A 19,787-nucleotide genomic window follows, 5' to 3' on the forward strand; every position below is an offset into this window, starting at 1 on the left:
ACGTGGGCAACTGTGCTTTATTTCCCACAAAGAGTACATTATTGTACTGCAAAGAGTGCTTTATTGAACGAATAAAGCACTCTTTGTTTTGCGGTGCAATAAAGCACTGTTTGTGGTCAATGAAGCAGTTGGCCGGCTGAGAGTGTACTTTATGAAATTTAAAGTACACTTTCCTTTGATCTCTCCCACGCAAAGTTTTATAATGAATGAATAAAGCACTCTTAGCGGTGCAATAAAACACTCTTTGTGGTCGATGAAGTAGTTGGCCGGCTGAGAGTGTACTTTATGACAATTAAAGTACAATTTTCCCTTTGATCTCGCCCACGCAAAGTTCTATAAAGTCCAAGGATCAAGAGAAAGGCCAATGTGGGGCAAAATCCTCCCTTGGTATGAAGCAAACTCAAACCTTTGTATGTTGACATGTTTGGGAAATAGTTGCTTTGGTGTTAAATTTTTGAGGTTAACTAGCTGACTATTTGTTTACATTATAATGGTACCCACAAATACAACAATTTTTTACCAATAAGCTGAGTCATCACAACTAATTATAGTTATCAAGAGTAAAGACATAGTTAATTTCGGCATCATGACAAATAAGGAGTGCATCATTATCAGTTGAGTATTTATAGTAGTATCAGTTGAGTATTTATGGTAGTAATTAGTTCAGTATTTATAGTATATACTCGGTTGGTATCTTTAGTAACTGAATCGTAATGCCGTATAAATATCATTAATTCTATGCCTATAAAAGCTGCACTTCAGCTAACTATAACCTGAAGTCTGCTATTATCCTTATTAAGCGGAACTTGGTTGATTGGTTCATTAATAAAAGCGATACCGAGCAGTAGCTACACTGGCCAGGTACGTAACTCAAGGTTGTCATTTGCACTGTGATTTATTGATTAGCTACTTTATAAGCTAGGTTAGCTATATTTGACGTGTACAGGTGTAGCTGTAGCTACTGTATAGTTTTTTGACATTCAACAACAGAAAACACACCATGAAAAAAATACTAAATAGCTACATTGTAACTAAGAGTTCAAACACAATCTCGGGGTTTAGACAGCCCCGAGGCATCCCTTCTCCAGTAGTCAGTCGACTGAAGCTAGCTGGAAGCCTGGAACATGACCCTTACAGGATTGACCAGAGGAGGAACGCCTTATGCCCATGATGGCAACTTGGCAAGAACTAAAGAGACAGTGTAACCAGCTCATTACTCTATTACTCTGCAATAAGGTGTCTTCCACTTGAATGACAAGAGCCTGAAAAGGAATGCCAAGCGCGTTTATAACTAACACTCGCACTGAGTTGAAGCACCCATGCGGTCTGAAGTGGAGAAGACGAATGGGCTGAAATTTCTATGATCAATCTCACGAATCCTGAGCGCCGTCAGTATGAGGTCGGAGAGACCTCGACGGTGCTTTGCATATTAGCTACTGAGGTTTTCATCACAGTTCGAATCTGCGTGACGCTGTGCGTGAATGCGTAGCGGTTATCGTGATGGCACACTCAGCCTTTTGCCTTCACGCCAACCGCTACGCACTCACGCACGGCGTCACACAGATTTACTGAGGTTTTCACCAGCGTTCGAATCTGCGTGACGCCGTGCGTGAGAGCGTAACAGTTAGCGTGATTGCACACTCAGCCTTTTGCCATCACGCTAACCGGGTAAGCTCTCACGCACGGCGTCACGCAGATTCGAACGCTGGTGAAAACCTCAGTAAATTATTCAAACACACACACACGCACACGCACACACACACACACAAAAATTGCATATAGTTCATCAGTCAGAAAGAGGGAGCTTTCCCTCACTCACAGCAAGAGAAAAGTCAGTGAGATCTTAATGAGGCCTACCAGCATTAGAACGACTTCCACGAAGAAAAATGATAGCCGAACGTAGTAGGGAAAAAGATGATCTGCAGCGAATAAAGATGATCATAACATTATATTGTTAATTCTTCTTTGTAGCAAGGAGTGAGGCTAATCTTTTGTAGGTGGTTTCTGCAGGCTTGCTCATTCCTCCCAAAGCTGAGAACACAAGAGGTGTAAATGATGCCCATTCAATTTCACGCACACGTTGTTCGTAAGTCCTACGCTTTTCTCGATCATGAGACTGAAAGCAACTGGCAAGAGAATTGCAGCGATTTGTGTTAGCGAACGCTGATGAAACTGAGGTTTTTATCAGCTTTCGAATCTGCGTGACGCCGTGTGTTATAGAGTACTGGTTAGCGTGATAGCAAAAAACTGAACGTGCAATCACGCTAACTGCAGCTACGCACTCACGCACGGCGTCTCACAGATTCGACCGCTGGTGAAAACTTCAGTCCGGTAGCAGTTACCTATCGTGATTGCACACTCAGCCTTTTGCCGTCACGCTAACATGATAAGAATATGGGACATAACGCTAACTGGACAAACTGGTACGCTCTTACGCACGGCGTCATGCAGATTTGAACGCTGATGAAAACCTCAGTACATGGCGGCGGTGGATGCATGATTAGCTACAAGGGGCCGCATAATGATTAAAAATTCTGACACCGAAAAAGTTGATTGAAACCGACAGCCCCAAAAATCCTGAAGCCTTTTAATGTCCAAGCGATACTAAAATTTTGTTATATTTAATAGCGGAATGTAATGAGAGGCGGATTCTCCACTTGGAGTGCTCAAAGATTTTTGCTTAGGCTCCTAGGCTATTATTATTACTGGGCAGGCAGTGTTTACTGATTATTCCCAGGAGGGGAAAATTACAGGGGGGACATATGTTCAATTAGTTATTTACAAATGATTAGTTAGCTACAAATGTTATCTAGAAATAATTTCTTATCAGTGATTTCAACTAATGAGGTTGATAATGAGTTCCAATCAATGATAGTTCTTAGAAAGTTTTTTTTACAATACAAATTACTCTACAACTAAACTACAAACACAATTAATTTACAACAGGGGTTTGGGGAAAGGAAAATCAGAGTCCTCACACTGCAAAGACCAGTACCGTAAAATCATACGGGCATTGTTCATCCATAAAGAAACTGAAAGTTGTTGTAACAAATGTTTACGAGCCTGTTTGGTTGATGCACCACTTCTGGCTGTGGTGCGTTCAGCGATGGTACGAAGGGTTTGAAGTGCAAATGGTGACCAAAAACCAAAAGTTTCTACAACAAGTAGGACAGAGTCACACCCTGCCTCCTCTACAACATCTTGATGTCTCTGGTCCTTGGCTAACTCACCAGCTGCAGCAGCTACCCCAGCACAAGAAGAAGAAAAAGAAATGTGAGAAGGCTGGGTAGTGCTACGAACAGACACATCAAAATAAGCTGGACGACCATGCTGAAAATCAGGGTGGTACACATCACCTGGGCGAGAATTATCTTCATAAGAAACACGTTGTTCCTTCAAAACTCCTGAGTGACTCTGGGACAAAGCATGACAAACAATGTCAACTAGAGCATCATGGCAATGAATTCTCATAGGACCATGAGAACATTCTAGAAGATGGTCACCAAATTGGTCAATGGAAGTAAGACACACACATAATGGGGAAAGTGGAAATAGAGGGATTCCGAGCCACAAACGAAGGCCAACAACAAACTCAGGACCAGGAATAGCCAGAGTAAGGGAGACTTGAGGAATAGCTTTGAGCCATCCACTGCTAGTACCAGATGAGTGAGAGAGAGCAGTAAGTCGAGCATGGTTTCGGATGTTGAAAGAAGCAAATAGTTGGTCATACTGATTTTGATCTAACAGAGCCTGTAAGTCTTGCTGGGTAGCAGAGGGAATAAAGATATCAGATGTAAACCTTTCAAAGGTAGCAACAGCATGTTCTTCATTTGGAAACACTAGATCATGAAAGTCCTGGGATAGAAGATGAGAAGCCAGGAGACGAACACTATTACATGAACCCAAAAAGGCCGCAGCAGTGGAAGAAAAGGATGAGTGCAAGCCCAGACCCCCCCAAGCGAAATGGTAAAGTGGCTTGGCACCAAGAATCATTAGGAAGACTACATTGTATTATGCGACTTAGGCAAGATTTAAGATTAGAATCAAACTGTTCTAAAAAGGAGTGCAATATACAGAATGGCACTGTGCGCAAAAGATGAATGATCTTGCAGCTTCCAAGGCAGCTGCATAGTAAATGAAGCTCGACTTGAGGGTCTTCTAAAATTGCAATGCTGTCTTGAGCAGCTGTAACCTTGGCTAAACGAGAGAACAAGAACTGATCGAAAAAGTTGTCAGTTCCCCAAATAGGAGATCCCAAAAGCTCCAAACCTTCACCAGCTCGGTTGATAATGGTGGGAAATTCAGGGAAAGAGTCTCCAGAAAGCCAGAATAGTTCACACTTGGACAGATTTAAATGAAGACCAAATCGGGGACCATGAATTGAGAATGAATCTAAAAGCTTCAGTAAGGAAGATTTCGAACCAATAAATGTCCCATCATCTAAATACCACAGATGTAATTTGACTAAATCATGAAGCTTGACAAAATCAATAAACTGCAACAGAACTAAAGAAAAAAGCAAAGGGCCCAAAGGATCACCTTGTTGTACACCAGATGAGGCCATGATACGTCTAGAACCAAAACGAAGCTCAGCAGGTTGTGAGTAGCACCACTTAACCCAAGCAGAAATCTCTGGGAAATCTTCAGCAATTCGTTCGAAAAAAGCAGTACGACTACATTCATTGAAAGCGTTCTTCATGTCTATTTTTAACAGAGCTAAGGAAGAGTCAGAAGCATGTTGGTAAATGTAATGACGAGTAACGTGGATAGCAGTCTCCAACCCCCACTTGACCGTAGGGGATAAAAACACTAGGGAGATATGCTGTGGTGTTTGCGCTTGGGTGGATGAATGTGATATAGGGCTAAACTATAGCCAGAAATCACACATTGTTTACATAGCTTGCCCACTCAACTACTTAAAAATAGAAATCTTGACGTAAAACAATTGTATGATCCCTAAAGTACAGCTAAAAGTGATGTTATCGTAGTCAGGAATCGTAAAATAAAATATAATGGCGCTACGGAAATTACAATTAAGCTCGCGTGATTTCTTTTTTATTTTAGTAGTAGAAGTCGAATTTTTACATTGGGAACCCTAGGTATGATTACAATACAAAAAAACACAATGATTACTGTAGCTAGTAGCTATGAAATGCATGCATTTAGTTATTCTGCATTTTACTGGCTGTATGCAATATAACGCCAGCTATATTATTTCTCATGCACGGAGAATTTTAAAACTAATGGAAATAATTTTTATTTAGCATAGCCTTGTGCAGTACTCCCTGATGAGGATCTCAAAAATACTCAGTTTTTTAAAAACCGTCATAGGATGGCGGACTTTAAAATAGGCAAAACTTTCTCCATATCTTTCCATTGAAAAAAGTCCCAAAAATAGCACAATTGAACAAATGCTTATAACTAAGCTTTGCAATACCATTTTGAACTTCTGTTTTCTGTTATAAATACCTTAATACATGGACCACAGTGTAACATTACTTGTAAGATCCTCTGAATAAAGTACACCTCCATAGAAAACCACAAAATAGTTGCATGCATTAATTGCATTTAGCATCTTACGGATGGCAAAACAGCATACACATGGTAAAGTGCAACCACTCTGTACCAGTCACCTCCACTCAAAAAGACAATGTGCATGCAAAGCAAGGAGTTGTACTGTTGATTTATAGCTGCTTAAATATATGATTATTTTGTTCTTAATGTACAGCTCCTTGACAGCTACTAAAATGGTGCATCAAAGAGATGAGCTATTTGTGGTGCAAATTTGTTGACTTTTAGCATAGTAATATTGAAAACTACATGGACAAAATGCTCATCTTGCTGTAAATAACATGTGCTACATCGTTTCTTGCAAAGAGAACATAACATTGTGGTGGTTATATTGCAAAATAATCTTATAATAGGCATAAAACTTCACACAAACATATTGATTTTGTAGCAGAAAACTAACTGCACTGTCATATTCCTTGACCCAGAAACCCTAATTGTTTGATCAATCACTCATATGGTAGCAAATTGATTGTGCCAACTCTCCAATGGAAGATTCATGGAGAAAATTTTATGCAACATTTACGGAATTCCGGAATCACCAACTTTAGTCGAGTGCATGCATAAAGTTGTTTTCTAATATAAATTAATGTACCACTCTGTGTGGGCAGTTCAAAGGCACCGCCAGTGCCATAATTTGTATATTGCACTGCTGCAGACCGCAGCGAGTGCATTATAACTTATAACGCACTGGTTGTGGTTTTGTAGACCACAACGAGTGCATTATAAGTTATAATGCACCGACCGCAGTGCAATATACAGATATTGCACTGGCTGCGATTTTGTGCAGCATAGCAGAAGTGCCGGTAGCGAAGACCACTACGACACCTCACCTAATAGGTGGAAGGACACTTCACAGATCACTCGAATTCTTTTATAGCCTGACATGTAAAGGTCGATTGTGGGCCATAACGTCACCAATACGTATAATGTTTACAAGCAGCCAATGGCGATCGAAAAAGCCAACACGGGTGGTCACAACTCTAGTCTACATATATATAAACGTACTTATACACCTTACTAGTCTGGTGCCATCTTAGCCCAGATTAAACTGTAGTCCACTTCGACAATGACTCAATAAAACAAATTATATTCTAAATAATACTAACCTTTACGTTCGATTGTGGTAACCAGTTTTGTCATGCCACCAGATTCGTGTTTAGCCAGTGTGAATAGTAAGAATTAGACTAGTATCGTTTAGTAGTTGGGTTTTGTTTACTTAAAACGTCTATTTAACTACTTTTTTCGCTCGAGGGAATCACTATGGCGATTAGTCTGGTGCTTAGTCTATATGGCGATTGAGTGATCACGCTGGCATGTTGAGCACTACATAATGAGAGTCGAATAGCGAATACAGGTTAGTGATATAACCCATAGCGTACTAGCTTTCAATATCTCAGGTGGCTGCAGTACTGCAGGGGGGACGTCATCGCAACGTCCGGCTTGGTTACCCACAATCGATATTAGAAACCTGGCCTTTATAAGTGTTACAGCTGTCTTGTGAGTGGTACATAACAGTTATACAACGTGCACTCGTGCTCTGCCTGTATAAACGCACTTGCCTTCGGGCCTAATGGCCCTCAGGCTCGTGCGTTTATATCAGGCAGAGCACTCGTGGCCGTTGTATAACTATATAATGTAGTTAGCTGAGCTGAGCAATGTGCATACTAGCTCCGCAATCCAGTTTGTTTGCTTCTATGCTAATATCATTGAATGGTTGGAATATTGGGTGAATATTAGCATTGGACTGCTGTGTGATGAGATATAGGGCTGTATGCTGAAATAATTCAATAGATTTTAATGGAAATTATTGGTCTAGATGGGATTTACTGAAGGCATTGCTCTAGAATTAAGCTATTTGCAGAATAAATAATTTTCTCACTCATGTAAGCTTGATACATAGTTGAAAGCACTATGTCCATTTTTTTACCTGTAGACATGTTAAGAATAGTTTTAGTGGTTTATACAAGCAATTTGAGTTGGTCTATTTTATTAAAAAATGTAAAAATCACTAGCTAATTTTCCCTTTGATGACACTCTTCATGTTCCTAATTTTTTTATGACATTGTAATAGTTGTAACTTCAGTGTAGAAATACAGTATTGATCTGAATTTTTGGTAGATGTTGCATGTTAGCAGTACATTATTATGGGGGTGTGTCATTGGTGCTAATTGAGAGGTGTTAATTTTTTTGTTCGACATTGCTATAATATGTACTGTTACTAACATTTACCTGGTTGTACCTAGTTGTGATTGAGTTGTACTGTAGATGTACTGTAACATTGCCACTACAAAAATAAAGCTACTTCATGTGCCAGGCTAATTTTATTGGACACACTTTCTAAAATTAAAGGGAATTGGTTTTATGGAACAACCAATTCTCAAAATTCTTTATAGTAGTCCTAAGTTACTGGGTTCAGCTTTATCTTCTTTAATATTGGCTAGATCATTGCAGACAGACAGACAGACAGCTGACAGCTGGAAGCTAGCAGTGGTAGCACAGAAGATAGGACTCTGATGAATTGTGAAAATTAGCTAGTGAGATCAAGCTCAGAATTCGCAACATTTTCACGTTTTAAGTAAAAGTCTAAAGTTTGCCCAAAAACACGAATGTTCCTGGCCAACTGCTTTATTCTTTGCAACTAAGGTAGCTAAAAATCAAGTTAAATTCTATGTCTAAAGATGCGTTAAATTTGTAGAAAGTAGGTAACTGTTTTGAACATCATGCTAGCACCTCATCTTTATAACATGCTGTTTGAAGCATTATGTTAAAAGTGATCACTCAGCTAAGGAACTAATTTTTGCACATCAGTAATATATAAGTGAAGGAAAACACCTATACAGAGCATTCCTGCAATTGAATAGAACTGCACAGACCTTAATTGTTTTACTACACAGATCTTGTTTTAGTAAAGCATTAGTAAGGGATCATCCACAGCGTTGAGAATATTAAAAAGTTGTTTTCATGAAAGCGGAAGTGTTGTTGAGTACTAGACATTATTAGTGTAATTGTATCTAGGTATTATTTAGGGTATTTTATGTGTATTTAGGTTTTTGTTTTGCGCATGCGTGAAGTTGTCATATAAAGATGGCATATGTATAGTGCCACGAGGTGAGATGTTAAACCGGTGTTCAATCTTTGTGGACCCTATTTTTATCCAAGACGTTCAACACTTCTACCTCACCACCACCAAACAAGTTCATGTTTTGCAGATGCTCATCTAAGTGCATATGGTGCAGTAGCATACCTCATTGACAAGCAGAATGATTAAGCTACATTGGTGATGTTGAGATCCATGGTTGCACCAGTAAGGTCTATTACACTTCCTAAATTGGAACTAATGGCAGTAGTCATTGCCACCCAACTAGCCAAGTTTGTTATCCAATCTCTACACCTGACCACTGTATATATGTGGAGTGATAGCCAGATTGCGCTTCACTGGATTTATGACATCAAACATGTAACCACAACAAAGCCATCCATTGCTAACCGAGTAGCAGAAATTACACAGTCACTCCCTACTTCTGCTTGGACCTGCATGCCAACTGATGTGAACCCAGCCGATTTATTGACAAGGGAATCTCCACAAATCAATTGAAGTCCTCCCAACTCTGGCTTCATGGTCCTTCCTGGTTAACTTATACAGAACAGTGGCCCATGTGGTCACCAGCTGATGTAGTTCACTTACAGAATTTTGATATAGAAGATGCTCAAGAAACCAACAACGGACCCCCACCAACCTGTGGTATCCATATTGCTATTGATATCTGCTGTTACAACATACTCACTAAATTACTCACTGTTACTGTTTATGTACATCGTTTGCCCACAACTTGAAGCATCCCAGTGATAAGGTAATTAATTGGTCCCATCACTGCTAAGGAACTGTCAGATGCCACAATGTTCTGGATTAAATTCTCCCAACAACTGGAATACTTTGAAGAGATCACAAGCCTATTGTCAAAGTCACCCAAGCACACTCTTCTTGTACGTCAGCTCAGATTGTTCCTGGATAGCAGAGGATTTCTATGCTGTGGGGGAGGATTAATAATGTGCCTATTAGTGAGCTGGCAAATTTCCCTTATTTATTGTCTCCCAAACACCAGATAACTAAGCTTCTTGTGTACACCACTCATGAAAAACTTCATTATGCAGGAGTGAGCAGTACGATAACAGCAATCTGTCAATTGTACTGGATTCCAGCGATTAGGGTTTATGTGAGGAAACTGCTTAGGATATGTGTGACATGTTTAAGATTGATAGGTATACAATACAGGCCTCCTGATCCTTCACCACTCCCAAAGGTTAGAATTGAACAACCTCAACCTCATTTTCAGTTTGTGGTGTTGACTTTACTAGAGCTATGTATGTTTGGGAAGGAGAGAATGAGAGGCAGGTGTACATTTACTTCTTTACATGTGTCACTACAAGAGTGGTACACCTCAAAGTGGTACTGGACATTACAGTGAACAGTTTCATTCTGGAATTTTGGAAGTTCACTGGCAGAAGGACAATACCCAGAACAATGATATCTGACAATGCCTCGACCTACTCACAAACTGCAAGAGCTCCTTACATTCACCTCCCTCAGGCAAGCTCTAGAACACCATGACGTGGCTTGGCAATTTATTCCTAAGAGGGCATCGTGGATTTTGGGAATGGTTAGTTGGGCTAACTAAACAAGCGCTTAAGAAGACCTTGGACAGAAGCTTTGTCACCTTACTGATTCTTGAGACCATTATTGTGGAAGTTGAGGCAACCCTTAATGATCGACCCTTAACTTATGTATCGTCCGATGTTACTGATGTTGAACCTTTAACCCCAGCGCACTTGTTGTATGGCAGATGGTTGACATCTTTACCTCATTCATATGATGAAGATCCCAAGGATCCAGACTACAATGTGTCAGATGCACAGATGAGGAAGTGCTTACCAACCATACTACTGAGTAGATTGTTGCAGCATTTTCAAACCGGATGGAAGAGGGAATTCTTAACTAGAATTCCACAAGGCATCTAGTACAAACATGCAGTATGTCAAGGTTAGAGATGTAGTTTTAATTCATAATGATGTACCTAGGCTACACTGGAGATTTGGTGTTGTAGACAGCCTCATCCATGTTAATGATGGTTTGATCTTGCTGTAAATGTCAAGACTAACAATCAAGTGACGTCCCAATCGATCAGCAGATTGTATCCCCTGGAAGTGTCACTCCCACCAGATAACCAATCGGAACACAGCAATGCACCTGAGAGAACTGTCAGTATTGAATATGATGCAAGAGATCGTCCACAGTGGGCAGCAGCAAAGAGGGCAAGGACTCATCTGCTGGAATGGACAAATAGATTAAGCCACCCCTGATTCCCTGAAGGATGTTGAGAATTAGACATTAATAGTGTAATTATATCTAGGTATTATTTAGGCTAATTTGTGTGTATTTAGGTTTTTGTTTTGCGCATGCGTGCAGTTGTCATAATGAATTAGGATAGGGTTTGTGTACGAGTTGTTAGGCTGTGTTCAATCGTCGCAGACCCTTTTGAACCCTGCTAATAGTCAAAAAGTGTTTCCTTGTATGGCTTCCTTACATGTGCATGCTTTTAAGTATGGGCAGCTGATCATATAATAGGACACTAACAAATAGCTTCATTTTACGTGAAAGTGCACTAAAACATTAGGTCCAATATTATTATTATTTTTATATACATTGTGCTCCAGTTGAAGTAAAGTGTCTCATAATTAGACACCCTAACAAACTACAGTGAAACCTCACTTAGCGGTCACCTCTTTAATAAGACCACCTCGTTATTGTGGACACCCCTAGTAGGCCCCAAATACTGCTAAACATTACTTGATGGCCTCATTAATAAGGCCAAATTTGTTGGTCCCAGAGGTGGCCCTATTAATGAGGTTTCACTGTAACATGCAGAGAAACCTTAGAAGTTTTCATAAACAAATTTATCTGTACAACCAAGAGTACATATATATTATGTACTCTTGGTACAACTAATTTTTTTACTGACCAATATTGATGAGTCTTTGTTTCAAAATTGAAGTCTCTATACTCATCATTACATTTACCTTATAACTATCACAAGCAGGATTGAAGCTGGGGTGTGTAAAATACATCAACATGGAAGTAATTATAGTCTGTCCCTCATTTCTTGGTAACAAATTACTCTTGTTCATATGGGTCGGCTGCCCAAGCATACAGTAGAGTTATGAAGCTCTTAAACACCGAAACTATTTAACAAAAAAGTGCTTTGTTATGAGCAAGAACAAATGAGTGACATTATTTGAGTTACAAGGCTTTGCATACATTTAGTATGGGTGAATCAGGACACAAATATGTTTAATTTGAAACATGAAAGCATGCCTTTTCTGCTACAATACCGTTGGGAGTGAACACATGCATGTTTACCTTTTTGACAGGACTGTTTCTTAGTAGGTAAGTGTCAAAGCGAACGGACCACAGAATGATGTACATTAACTTACTTGTTTTAAGCTAGTGTACAATTTAGGGGGAATTTATGGAGAAATCTTCGTGGTTATTGAAATTCCTATGAATGATTCGGTGAAACAAGCACATTTTTTGAATTGTTCAGGAAACATAGCTATAGGATATTGATTTTAATTTTTAAAGCCTCATATAATTAATTCACTTATTCTTGCTCAGCCATATCAAACATGTAAAGGACCCTTGCAGCTCTACCTATTGTTTGGGAAGTTACCCGAGTTGGCCCATGTTAAAAAAGTAGGCCTAGTGAACATGAATTGACTGTACATACACTATACCATTGCTAGTCACATTGGTGCATAGTCAGACCGACAGACCAGATGCCTCACATGATGCTAACACTCAAATGTTAATAAGTACAGTAAGTAATCTCTGTTAGGCCTGATTACGCAAACCATTTAAGAAGCCTACATTCTGCTTTAGATTATTGATAGCATTAGGTGTGGCAAGAGACGAAATTAAATATAGCATGAGCGATAGCCAAGTAGTATATGTTTGTAAACTCCCAAGACCATGTCTGAGTGTTTCTCCCACACCTTGTGGCACTTAAGTTTAACATGCTGATAGAAGCAGTGAGAAGCATTCTATTGATTACTAAAGGTTAACTATCTATTTAGCAATAAACTTGGCTTTATACTTGACTGTTCAAAATTTTAAAATGCTGGCTGGTTTCTGGAACTCCCTAGAGCCAAGCGTGAATGTACAGTATGGATGCTGTTGCAGAGAAGTATTATGGATGAGTTATCGATTTTTTCTGTTTCATATCAACCCTCAAAGCTTGATACTCTCATTCATACATTTTGCCTAACTTTGCATGCCCGGGCCATTTAGTTCTTGGCATGTGGGCAGAAAACAAACACACACAAAAAGATATGGTGCCTGCATGCATATATACATAAATTCTCAAATTTTACAATACTCATAATTTTCTACTAGATCAAGACACACGGTAGTGTGTCGTGCGGCCAAGAAAGCCGGCGACCACACCGTGAGTATATTTACAGGAAGAAAGAAAACAACTTTTTCACGCATGCATAGCTCCATGCCCCCTTCTCCAAAGCACACTATTTTTGCATTATAGCTGTCCCCCATGTAGGGTACGCCACACAGCAAATTTGATTAAATTCGCAACAGCCATTTGCGAGATATGGGCGTCCAAAATTTCGTTTTAATTTCTTCGTTTTTTCTTCTTATTTCTTCGTTTTTTCTTCTTATGCTACAGGGGCTTCGTTTTATTTTCGCACACTTTGCAAAAATTGCTATAAAATGCAAACGTGTAACTCGATTGCCTCGATCTTTGGCACAAATGAAGAACGTATAACGATGGATTCACGTACCAAGTTTGTTGTAAATCTGAGTAATATTCAAGGAGTTATGGACGTTTATTCACGTAAAAATAGATCAAACTTCTGTCACGGCTACAGGGTAAACCAAGTATAGAAATAACTTGAAAATAGGCTGTGATCATCGTAGCAGTGCCTTTTGATAGTTTGAATAGCAATAGAGTTACAGCGACAAAGTTATAAAGCAAAAACTAAGCAAGTGTAAAATCGTGGGATCGAGATACTCTAACAGAGCAGTCACCACGGGGTAAAAAAGGTGTGCAAAAAATGTCGAAAAATGAAACTTACCAGAGTTCGAACCAGGGACCTCCATACCTAACACCTGCATCCTTAACCAATGAACCACTGCTACCTTGACTGATCACCTCACTTAATTTATGCTTTATAAATGAAATTTCTAGTTGAAATCTGCTTATAATCAAACGTTTGTAATTTCATAGATCTACCAATAGAAGTACTAGATTGTTCTAGAACATTCTGTGTATGTTCTATTAGAAGTCCTCAAAAAAATGTGCACTCTATTAGAGTATTACAATAATATTATCAAATATTGAATTAAATCATGCAATGAAATACATTTATAAGTCTGTCTTCAATAATCATCATTGTATCTACATAGAAAAGAAGAAATGTGAGTAAAAACAAACCTCAAAGTCAGCTATAGGCTGGTTTTGGGGCCTTATAAAGTACAAAAAGGAGTAAAATCCACACAAAAACAGCCAAGCTGGTGCGGCCTTAAAAAGCCTGGGTGAAACAAGTTGTGAAATCAAAGGTGGCGGCCAAGAAATGGCTGCAATGATGTTAATGCTAAAAAATTTTAATAATGGCTGTGTACATTGTTAAAATTTATTAGCATTAACATCATTGCAGCCATTTCTTGGCTGCCACCTTTGATTTCACAACTTGTTTCACCCAGGCTTTTTAAGGCCGCACCATTTTTTCACAGCTTGGCTGTTTTTGTGTGGATAAACATTAGTAGCTACATCATTTTGACAACAAGTGGAAACTAAATTTGACTTATAACATAGTTGAAGGGTAAGGTCATGACACCCACTGGAGGCATGGTTAATTAAATATCAATATTGTTTGAAAATTTTCTGTGGTGCCATAAAATATTAATCTCAAGGTGTTATCCTTTCTTGCACAGGTTACCTTTCATACCATGCAACTTTTCACAGAAGATTTTTTACATACAGAAGAGTAACCTTGATTTACAACAGTTTCAGTCACATCCACACCAATATTATAAAAGAAAATACAAGCAGCATACGAAAGTTATTACGTAACTTACAGTAAGGAACACAAGAATATCAGACAAATTTCACAGAAGACATTTGTCTAGCACAAAATATGTTACCAGGCCTGCAAAAACAGGGCATGTGGGCACATAAAAATTGTCTACTTTTTCAAACTTTGATCTGTTCTAACTTTGCATTCCATGAAACATTTTTATATTAACCAAGTTACTGTATAAATTTTGTGTATAATTATCTAAATTAGTACATAAATACTCTATTTTAGAGGTTTGTACAGTGTTTAATATTAATAAATAAATAAATGACTCTGTATCCATGAAATTTTGAGCACTTATTAAACATTAATTAGCTGGCTTTACAATACAAGTTACAGAATGGAAATATTCTATTGCAGTATTGAGATGTGATATGTTATGTGACGGGGTGTAGTTTGTGCCCACATGCCCTATTTTCACATGCCCAGTCACTTATATAGTTGCATAGAAGTAAGTCCAGAAAGTTTGAAAAGTCTTTTTTCTCTTCCATATTTTGTTTTGCATTGATCACATTTCCATTTTATTAAGTGATACTACACCCCATATGATATGTCATGACATGACGAGTCTTTGATGTTTATCCAAGCACTGTAGTGTAAAGAGATATAACCCGTCATGTGATGGGATGTAATTTGTGCCCACATGCCCTATTTTTGCAGGCGTAGTTTCTTTTTTGTCATTATATCCAGCTGGACAATAGTAATAGCTTTTTCTGTAGGATTCCTATAATCCCTAGTCTAGTGGTGTGCTTGTGTGCAGTGAATGTATGTGTCTCTAAGTGTGTGTGTGTATACACAGATATCATGGCTAGACGTCCAGTAAATGAAGATGATTTAATAGAAATGCTTACAGAAGTAAAATTTTGGAGCAAACTGGCAGAATTTGTCTGGAAGCTTATTCCAGAATGTGAAGATGATATTACAACAGAAATCAAGAGAGCCTTAGTGAAACATCTTTTCATACAGCTTCTAAAATCTGGAACACTGAATCACATTCTAATTGCTATTGAAGTTGGGTGCATTCCTGCACTCCTTTCTCTACTACAATCTTTAGGGGTTATACAAGCAATTGCATCATGTGTTATAGAAATATCAAAAAAGGGAGCAGTAGCAATAATACAAGATGGTGCAGTGCTATGTTCAAAGGAAATAGCAAAGCAAGGAACTAAACAAGTATTAAAGCAAGGTTCAAAGGAAGTAATCAAGCAGGGAGCAAAAAAAGCATCTGTTACAGTTGCTAAAAGTGCAGCTAAGTCAACCCTTAAAGGAGCAGCAAAATCTACTATTGCAATTGGATTAGCTGTTGAAGTCGGATTGTACTCAGTTGGAATGGCCAATGCCATTTATAAACATGCCAATGGCAAAATTGATACTAAACAGTTAAAGAAATATGCTGTTGAACAAACCTCAACTTCAGTTGGAAGTGCATCAGGTAGTATTGGTGGGTCCTTAGCAGGAGGCGCAGCTGGAGCTGCTATTGGGTCAGTTGTTCCTATTATTGGAACTGCTATTGGTGCTGCTGTTGGAGGACTTGTAGGAGGTATTGGTGGAGGTTTACTGGGCACCCTTTCTGGTAAGGGTATTGGAAAGCTACTTGCAAAAGAAATAAAATAACACTTTATAGTTGCGAGTCATGTATATATAGATGTGCTGTGCGCAAGTAGGCTGAGTTTTTATTATTATTATTATTTGTACCGTTTTTGAGGTGGGCTAGCTTAGAATGGTCACAAGGTTTTTAAGATAACAGTAAACTCTGATGTAATTTTAGGTTATTATGTATGTTTTGCATTTTGTAAGGGATAATCAGCAGTGAAGATACTGTGTATAATGTACATACATGATTGCAATGGTTCATGTTATACACTCAGGGCCAGAGGACACAGTCTGGTTGGTCAGGCCTGAGCCAGACACATAATAATCTGGAGTGGGACAAATTAGCTGACTAGCTCAAACTATATTAGTTCTATGCAATCACATGCTATGTGCGGACAATCATCGTATAAACACCTACATTTATAAATATTGTTGAAAATGCATGGCATGAGAGTATAGTTTCTGAGCCTACCTAAACCACAAAACTACATGTACAGTCATTCCCTTACAGCACAGTATAGCATTTGCAACATTTTGTACAGTAGCTGTGAGCCTACATATTACTTGCACTGACTGTTACATTTAGGGAATTATCACATGTACAGCAAGTTCCTTTTTGATTATAAACCAGTAACAATTAGATTTTCATAAAATCATCATAGAAGATATCATACATACGTAGAATTTTCCAGCTAGGTGGATTTGGGGTGATGCGTTCTCTGGAAAGTTTTGGAATATAGCTATCACAAGATGGGTGAGTTCAGTTGTAAGCAATTTTAGAAAACTACACCTTTAAATGCTATTGGATTATAAGGAAATACATAATTATAGTGGATTGTCAAAGACATATATGCACAGGGTTAGATCTTAAGGTCACTGTAGAAATTTAAAATGCACACAAAAATAACTTCAACTTTGTAGTATATCCGTTCTGTTGCTAATTCAATCTGACTTTTTCAACTATATGGCCCCATCACCATATTATTATTTACAATCAGAGTCGAAAGTCACTTACATATACAACTAGTATTTGGCCACAACTAACCCCTTATAATGTGACAGCGTAAATGCTGCGGTATCATTTGAGCTTATAAAGTTGAGTTTCAAGCGGTTTGGGAGTGCAAACCCTTAAATTTTATTAGCTTCAATTGATGCTAGATTCAGATAAATGCAGCATGAAACTTTGGTACTGATAAAGCAAAAACAAACAGTTCTCAGATACTACAGCCTTGTTAACTGTATACATGCTAAGAAATTAACAGTTTTACTTAAGCATGTTAACCCAAGCATCAATGTAGCAATAACTGAAAATACCCGGGTGTAACTAACCACTGGACTGGACTACTGGACTGGAACACTGGAATGGACTATGGACTGGCATAGTTTTGGTTTTTACACATTCTATAGTTGGATTTATTGAGTCTTGCTAGCCAAGGGCCTTCAGAAAACTTGCAGTCTGCTACTGAAATGATGAGTGTGAGGAGTGGATAAAGCAAAATATTAATGACTTCTAGTGATTTCACCTCTATTTATTATGTTCTTCTACAATACATATACCTATATTCCTTATCAGTATGCTGCATGGAATGTGCTAGTTATGGTTAACCAATGACAACGTCTTGTAGATAGTAGCAAGCTTGTACAATGCTAATAAATTTGGTCACATATTACAGTATGCCCACCAGCACATGTAAGAACTAATTATGATAGCAGAAAAACCCTACAGTTGTGCATTGAGTTTGTATATTGCATGTAGGAACAAAATTAATTTAACTACAATAGATTGTCTTAGGAAGGATACGTAGGTTGAGTCCCAGGGGTCTGAGCTATTTAGTTCAAGGATACAGTGTATCATACATAGGTAGCACAAATATAATAAAATGATTTTTGGCTACTACAATCTCCAAAACACAACACTAAGAAGTGTATAAATGCTGTAGAGCATAACAAGTAGTGAAATCACTAGAAGTCAGTTTTTGCTTACTCCACTCCTTGCACTCTTCATTTCAGTAGCAGACTGCAAGTTTTCTGAAGGCCCTTGGCTAGCAAGACTCACTAAATCCAACCATAGAATGTGTAAAAACCAAAAATATGCAAGCCCAGTAGTCCAGTCCAGTGATTAATTACACACAAAATACCCACTATAATATTAAATTTGACAGAAGCTGTTCTCAGAAAGTGATTAGTATATGGCAGGATGTTTGGAGCAATGGTAAAATAGCAGTGCACAGGTAAAGAAAACATACTGGCAACTTCTTGAAATGATGCTATTAGAATAGTTGACTGTTCTATAAGAGTATTTCGATTTTTAGCAGCTTTTAGGTTAAGTCTCACACCAAAAGTATAATTTGAACCCCTCTTAGTAATTCTAAGTAAAGATTAACTATTCTCCCTTCTCTTTCCATTGCCCATGCATACGCATAAGATGCAATTTTGCATCTGTACTGTAACTTCTAGAAGCTTCCTAGCTTGTACATGGTAAAATTTTGGAGGGGGTGCTTCAGCACCCCCTGCAACCCCCCTAAATCCGCTCTTGGTTGTTTACCATTTCATGTATATACTCATTGCTTAAACTTCCATTGCAGAAATTTATATACAACACAGTTGTATAACATTTTTATGTTACCATGCTTGAATTAGTGTTATTCCCTAGAAGTAATTTGCATTATTGTGCAATAGCTAGCTAGAGTTTTATGCTTCCCATTTTTTAACCACAGCTTTTAAATTATAACACTGTTCACATTAATCAAAAGTACTAAAAATATATAGCCATCAAAAGTGTGTGAGTTGTACTGTACATTGATTGAATATGTGTCAAACATATCTTCTGTATGCTATAGCATAAGGTGCTTATTAGGCTCAAGAGCTGACTGTTTTATTAGAGAATATTAAAAAAGTGCCTGTTATTAGAGTAATAAGTGTTTTAGATATGAAATGCAATAACGATTACTGTGTGTTCATTTTTCCTATTTTTCTGGCTTGCACATTTTACTTTACTAGAATGTTCCTATTATGCATAATGTATGTTTGATGCTTTTGCTAAATTATTATGCTTGAAATTATGTGTCTAATGCAAACATCATTTGCATGCACAAGCCTATTTGATGGGCCATGTTTTATAGTTTTGCAGTGCAAGTTGAGGCTCTAAAATTTATAAAGCATCATGGCTTATTAGGGTAGTGCCATTAGGCCCAATGAGAGTGCCATTATTTCTTCTTTTTTTTTGAAAAACAAAAATGCAGATAAAATTTTCAGTGAGATTAAGTTAACTGTGTACACATGAGTGCATTTTCTAATCACCATATCCATTATTCACACTATTCACAGAATCACCGTATCCATCAATAGAAAATTGCAGCTCAAGGGACGGCCTTTGCAAGGTGCTGTTCTCTGTACAAAGAAAATACAAGCCTAACAATTCCAACATGGCAACAACAAAGGCGATATCTTGAAAATGAAACACAGGTGTATACAACTAC

General features: G+C 38.2%; 1 protein-coding gene across 2 annotated transcripts; it reads left to right on the plus strand.

The window, feature by feature from the left end:
* Positions 1-675: 675 nt before the first annotated feature.
* LOC136258676 (uncharacterized) lies at positions 676-16,551 on the plus strand. Of its 2 annotated transcripts, none has more exons than XM_066052017.1 (2): positions 676-861; positions 15,515-16,551. In XM_066052017.1, the coding sequence occupies exon 2, from the start codon at positions 15,520-15,522 to the stop codon at positions 16,327-16,329; it is 810 nt and encodes a 269-aa protein (XP_065908089.1). In that variant the 5' UTR covers positions 676-861; positions 15,515-15,519; the 3' UTR covers positions 16,330-16,551. The 2 variants fall into 2 exon arrangements, with proteins under 2 accessions (XP_065908089.1, XP_065908090.1); XM_066052018.1 differs by lacking the exon at positions 676-861 and adding an exon at positions 14,345-14,717.
* The last annotated feature ends 3,236 nt before the right edge of the window (positions 16,552-19,787 follow it).

The sequence above is a fragment of the Dysidea avara genome, chromosome 6, assembly GCF_963678975.1.
Source record: "Dysidea avara chromosome 6, odDysAvar1.4, whole genome shotgun sequence".
Lineage (NCBI taxonomy): Eukaryota > Metazoa > Porifera > Demospongiae > Dictyoceratida > Dysideidae > Dysidea > Dysidea avara.

Bases quoted from the DNA above. Each gene is read 5' to 3' on its own strand.
- LOC136258676 (XM_066052017.1), top strand. From the start codon at position 15,520: ATGGCTAGACGTCCAGTAAATGAAGATGATTTAATAGAAATGCTTACA.